The sequence below is a fragment of the Equus quagga genome, chromosome 13, assembly GCF_021613505.1.
Source record: "Equus quagga isolate Etosha38 chromosome 13, UCLA_HA_Equagga_1.0, whole genome shotgun sequence".
NCBI classification, from domain to species: domain Eukaryota; kingdom Metazoa; phylum Chordata; class Mammalia; order Perissodactyla; family Equidae; genus Equus; species Equus quagga.
Window position 1 is genome coordinate 35,042,889 of NC_060279.1, and position 6,363 is coordinate 35,049,251.

At 37.9% G+C, this 6,363-nt stretch overlaps 1 protein-coding gene across 1 annotated transcript; it reads left to right on the top strand.

Moving 5' to 3' along the window:
• Positions 1 to 4,396: 4,396 nt before the first annotated feature.
• LOC124251443 (olfactory receptor 10K1-like) lies at positions 4,397 to 5,338 on the top strand. The gene has a single exon (XM_046684254.1). The coding sequence runs from the start codon at positions 4,397 to 4,399 to the stop codon at positions 5,336 to 5,338; it is 942 nt and encodes a 313-aa protein (XP_046540210.1).
• The last annotated feature ends 1,025 nt before the right edge of the window (positions 5,339 to 6,363 follow it).

The window sequence follows — 6,363 nt, forward strand, 5'->3', positions numbered from 1 at the left end:
AGAGTAAACCCTTATCTTACTCGTCTTTTTTAAAAATTATCTTGTTCTTCCATGTAAACTTTAGAAATTTGATGGCCAGGTTGCCTTCACAATGCATGCTGAGATTTGGGTTGGAATTGTATTGATTTTGGGTTAGCTTAGATGAAATTGAAAACTTTATATTTAGCCCTTCTAGTAAAAAACTTTTGCAATATACGAAGCAATTTAATGATATAGCTCAACAAGATTCAAGATGCTTGTTAAACATTTAGGTTTTTGTAGAACATCCCAATGCTCCTAATTAGAATTTCTATGTGCAAGAACCTGAGAACATGAATTTGTAATTAAGCCCTCTTTTGACTCTTTAAACACTAAAGTTGAGAAGCCCTGGACAAATACACCAGTTTTCTGAATTAAAATGCAATGAAAAATTTCCACTTGGTATCTGCATTACTGTATTAATTGTGGCGATATCTCCTTGTGAATCCATCACAGATGGACTCAACATCCAATGTGGACATGGGCTAATTATACTAATGGCTCCTACTCCCCAGGTTCCTCAACTAAGATTGCCTTTGAGAAACTGATGACATTATATTTCCAAAATAAACTTGACTTCTAATTAACCCAAGGCAATGTCTCCAGGGCAGTAGATACAACCTCAGGAGTCCAACAACCACAGCACATTCTTCTAATAACCATATCCCATATTGGTCACCAGAACTTCTAAAGATTGTGACTGTGACTGGAGAAGCTGAAGTCCTGACGGATAGGGAGGCTGTATCTGTTAATGTGGAGGAAAGATTTATTTCAAGGCAGGTTCACTCTCTTCTACTGTTACTTCTTCACACACTGATCTTTGGCTTAGAATCTACATGTCAAAGGACAACAGATACTGAATGACTGCTTCTCTCTGAACTGAAAGGAAGAGAGCAATGTAGGTACTTACTCACTAGGGGAAATATTGATCTAGTCTGGGGCTCTGTGGTGTCTAGACCTAAGTGATGTGTAGTGCTTGAGAATACCTCCCATTCAACCCGCAGGGAGGTGAACCATGACAGTTCCACTAAGTGGCAGGGATAAGAAGGAAAATCAGGGGCCGCATTTTTTTTTTTGAGGAAGATTAGCCCTGAGCTAACATCTGCCACCAGTCCTCCTCTTTTTGCTGAGTAAAAGTGGCCCTGAGCTAACATCCAGGCCCATCTTCCTCTACTGTATATGTGGGATGCCTGCCACAGAATGGCTTGACAATTCCTGAGTATGTCCGCACCCAGGATCCGAACCGGTGAACCCTGGCCCCGAAGTGGAACATACAATCTTAACCACTGAGTCACTGAGCCAGCCACAGGGGCCACTTTTCACTCAAGGTACTAAGGGTGATTGGGCAAGGTCCACATAGTTCTCTGAATTTTTCTTAATGATGAGATTGGGCCATTTTTGCTCCCAGTTAGATTTTCTCTTTTTTGAGACTGGTTGACTGATGGATTAAACGAAGCAGGTACTTACTAAATCTTTACTTCTCTCTCTGCTGTGTACTCATGGATGTACATTTTTAACTAGAATTGAAATCTGATATTTAAACTCCATTTTAATAAGGCAAATTCAGGATTTTCATGTGTATCTAAGAAGATAAAAATTCCACATTTTTACTCTCTGAAGCTGTCTGCGTAATTTCTCTCAGTTGATTGATTGATGCTTTCTTAATGTAACTATTTGAATACATAAAAAGTTTTGCATCTGAAAAATACATAGATTTTCCCCCTATTTGAGGTACCCAGTACCCCCAAGTATTGGATCACTATTTAAATCCAGTTTACATAAAATCCCGACGGAGCATCTAAGGAGTTATAAAAATAAAATACAGGAGTGTCATCTCCAGGGATCATAACCTCAATTCTATCCATAGATTCTAGAGTGTCACAAGAGGATTTTAGGGATCATTTAACTAGAGAATCTTGGACTCCCCGATTTGAAAAGGCTCTTAGAGGTTGGTACTCAACTCTTGTTCTAAGTCAAAATTCCTTTTCCAAGAAATTGTTTAAGGAGCTTCTGCTTAAGTATTCTCCATGCATCTGAACAGTTTATTACAGTTATCACTTACCCTATACTTTTTAATTTTAAAATCAGGAGACTGAATACCCAAGTTAAGTATCTTGCCCAAATTCACAAAAAGCTATGCTTAAAATATAGATCTTCTCAGTTCAAATTGAAGGATCTTTTACCTTAATTTTATAGCCTGTAGGTATTTGGCCGGAAGATCTTTTTTTTATTTTTCTAATCATATCTTTCTATCTCCATGGTACTGACGTAACACACTGTGGTGGTCTTTGCTGCTTTCTTGAGCAGATGAGGCTGCCTTCTCAGAGGAACTGTGCCGCTGGGTCTCCACACCCTATGAAAAGGGCAAATGTATCAACCACACAATTCATTTACACTGTGGGGTTATTATCAATAGGATGTAAAAAACTCTCTTAACTGAAGTCAGCTGTCCTCATGGGTCTGAGTGACAAATAATCCAAAAAATTCTTTTGAATATTGGGTAGATACAGGCGCTCATTCAGAATCAAAGAATTCCAGGTTCTGTGGTCCATTCTATACATCATTCTCAGTGGAATGAGGGTATAGTGGGGATTAGACAGGGATTAGTTGAAAAGAGATTCAGAAAAATCTTGGGAAAGTGATAAGATAAGGATAAGCCATGACCAGAAATGTAGATTTCCCTCAGTGTCTTGAAATAGACAGAAATCCATTTGTTCTAGTTGAGGTATTATCTAGAGAAACTGTCTCACTGATTTTCCTTTCCTGTTTCTTGATGTAGAAAACATATAACTAGTTACACAGATTTGTATATAATGAGGATATATATGATATATGATATATACACCCTTTATGTTTATATTTAAGATAAATGTCTCTGTAGTGACAGAATGAAAACTTCCTATTTGTGTTAGAAAGCTTTAAAATGAGCATTTCTGAGTATCTGAATACTAACTTCAAATAAATAAGGTTGAGTTTCTAGTAAGTAAGAAACTACAAACATTATAATCTCCAAATTCTAGAGATAGATGCAATAAGTTTCAGAAATTTCCCATCAGGTAACTCAGAGACTAGAAAGTTAAGGTTTGCTAGTGACCAGATAAATGCAAAAACAAAAAATTCGCTAGCAGATGTAAATAATTCCTCAACACAAAATGATGTAAAAGTATTTAAATATACTGAAAAGTATATAAAAAGAGACTGGATACAACCAATAAATGCTAGATGATTTTGCATCCAGCCGGTTACTTTACTTTTTGGACGAGAACAGTTGGGAAATATACCTGTGAAAAAATTATCTGACAGAAGGCATAAAAATTACTTTTGAAATAATTCTTTCAGTTTGAAAATTATGGTTAATAACCGAATATTATTTAAAAAATTATTGAGTGACAGCATATAAAAGATATAAAGCCTGTAATTTATGTCTGGGAATTGAAACCTGGAAAAATGACCAATTGTCTCATTCTCTCTCTCGCTCTGTGACAGGTTCTGAGCCATTTTTGCAAAATTATTTCGATGAGTTCTCTAAGACACCTAAAAGGGAAAAAGTGAGAAGTGTTGCAAAATGCATAAAGTTAATTATTCTTTTTCTACTACCTTGGTGACTCTTCTCTTCCTGAAAAACGAAAAATTTTTCTTTAAGCTAATGTTATCTTCTCTTCCACCTTTAAATCAGTGCTCTAGTTTGCAGAACCTCCAGGAATGTTTCTAACTGATCTCTTGTTAATCTGTCGGAAATAACACCAAAGGGTTTTCTTTCCTTATTGTTTTGGGTACTGACGTAAGATGGTTGTAATGAATATTTTATATAAGGTCTATGATATTCTTACCCCACATCTTAGCATATAATGTCATCAATAAACACAAATCCCCTCACACTTTGACCAAGAGATTATCTAATTCTTCCTCTCCTTTCCCATTTTATGGTTAGATAAACTGAGTTTCACATGTTTGTGTCTGAACACTACTCATTCTTCATACCACGTTCCGATCAAGTTCAGATAGCTGAGATGAAGTATATTTTTCAGTTTTGAGAGCTAGTTTTCTTGGGCTTGTAGTGAGCAACAAAAGAGCAATAATCCATAGGTAAGATTTAAGGGAAATCAATTAAATAACTCTGTAATCTTTGGCTAGACAAATGACATGTTCTCAGCCTTAGAGAAAGCCTCCTAACTGGTTGTCAGTGATTCTGTTGCATATTAAGCCTTAGTTCTTATTCTAGCAGACATTTTTGAGAAAGAATGAAGGAGTTCCACCAAAAGTCTGGAAATGCTTGCTGCCTGCAGACTTTTTGCTGAGTTTCCCATGTATTTCTACTCTCCACCTTGGATCGTGGTCTCTGCCTCTTTCCCTACTCTCTTATATAGAAGTGCTCTCCATGGAGCGGGCCAATGAGACTTTGGTGAGAGAGTTTGTCTTCCTTGGCTTCTCATCTCTGGCCAGGATGCAGCTGCTGCTCTTCGTTGTCTTTCTTCTTCTCTACATGTTCACTTTGGGCACCAATGCCATCATCATTTCCACCATTGTACTGGACAGAGCGCTTCATAACCCCATGTACTTCTTCCTCGCTGTCCTCTCCTGCTCTGAGACTTGCTACACCTTCGTCATTGTACCCAAGATGCTGGTTGACTTGCTGGCCCAGAAGAAGACCATCTCCTTCCTGGGCTGTGCCATTCAGATGTTTACCTTCCTCTTTCTCGGCTGTTCTCACTCCTTCCTGCTGGCAGCCATGGGTTATGATCGCTACACGGCCATCTGTAACCCTCTGCAGTACACAGTGCTCATGGGACATGGGATGTGTGTGGGGCTAGTGGCTGCTGCTTGTGCCTGTGGCTTTATTGTTGCACAGATCATCACATCCCTGATATTTCACCTGCCTTTCCACTCCTCCAACCAGCTCCATCACTTCTTCTGTGACATTTCTCCTGTCCTCAAGTTGGCATCTCATCATTCTCTCTTTAACCAGTTGGTCATATTCATGCTTGGCGTGTTTGTCTTGGTTATCCCACTGTTGCTTATCATGATCTCGTACATTCACATCATCTCTGCTATTCTAAAAATCTCAACCTCTGCTGGAAGATATAAGACCTTTTCTACCTGTGCCTCCCATCTCATTGTGGTAACTGTTCATTATGGTTGTGCCTCTTTCATCTATTTAAGGCCCAAGTCCAATTACTCTTCAAGTCAAGACATCCTAATATCTGTGTCATATACCATTCTCACTCCCTTGTTCAATCCAATGATTTACAGCCTGAGAAATAAGGAATTCAAATCAGCAATTCGAAGAGTAGTACGCCAGGCTTCATATCCTGTTAATTAAATAGACAAGTTTTAACTATTCAGTTAATTGTATGCCTTTTATGTAAAATGTGACCTTTCACACATTTTCTCCTTTAAGTGTAGAACAAACTGTAACATAAAGATATTTTACATATGAGGAGAATGAGGATCAAAGAAATTAAGATATTCTGGCTTTCTACTATGAATGATACTCTAAGAAGGCTATGCAGATGAGGGAAAGGAATACTCATATTTAGAACAAATGTCATCATATTTCACTGCTTTAAACATCAGTCATTCAAAAACAAATGCACAAACTGATGAGAGCAAAGATGCATGCAAGCTGTTTACTTACAAAGAACAGAAGAAGAAAATCTGACTATCTATTCCTACCCTTCCTCCTATCAGTTCTCCCTTTCCTGAAGGAAACAGACAACTTTGGACCCCTCCATTCTACAGCAACACCTAGTGGCCTTTTTGGGCTTCTGATTCACCCCCTTCAATTTACATATTGAAATGCCCTTGTCTTTACTTGGGATTGTTCTGTTCTTGCTTTGCTTGAGATTGGAAACTCATGGTGGAGTCTCTTTCCCATATATATGTATGTCCTTCCCATACCATCCTGCCTTAGCTCTCATATTCATTCCCTGAAAATCATATCTATTTATTCTCATCAAGGCAACAGCTAAACATGAATGATTGCTGAAGTATCTCAAGTAATCTATCAAAAAGATTTAGATAATGTTAATAGGACAAAGTGCTAAAGTTCTCTAAGGGCCAGAAAATCCACGGACAAATCCTTCAGTGATTCCCCTTGCCACACACAATGAAGCCAAGAGTCCTCTGTTAGCAAGGATTTATTATCTAGTCTCTGCCGACCTCCCTGGCATTATTGTTTTTAACATTATTATTATCCATTTCTCATATGTGCCTAGTTGTGCACTCTGAAGCTAACCAATTATCTTCTCGTCCCCAAAGTGACATGAGTCTGTATTCTGCCATATTTTCTCATGTGCTACTTCTTCTCTTTGGAATAGATCCTCTCATATTAAATTTTCATATTTT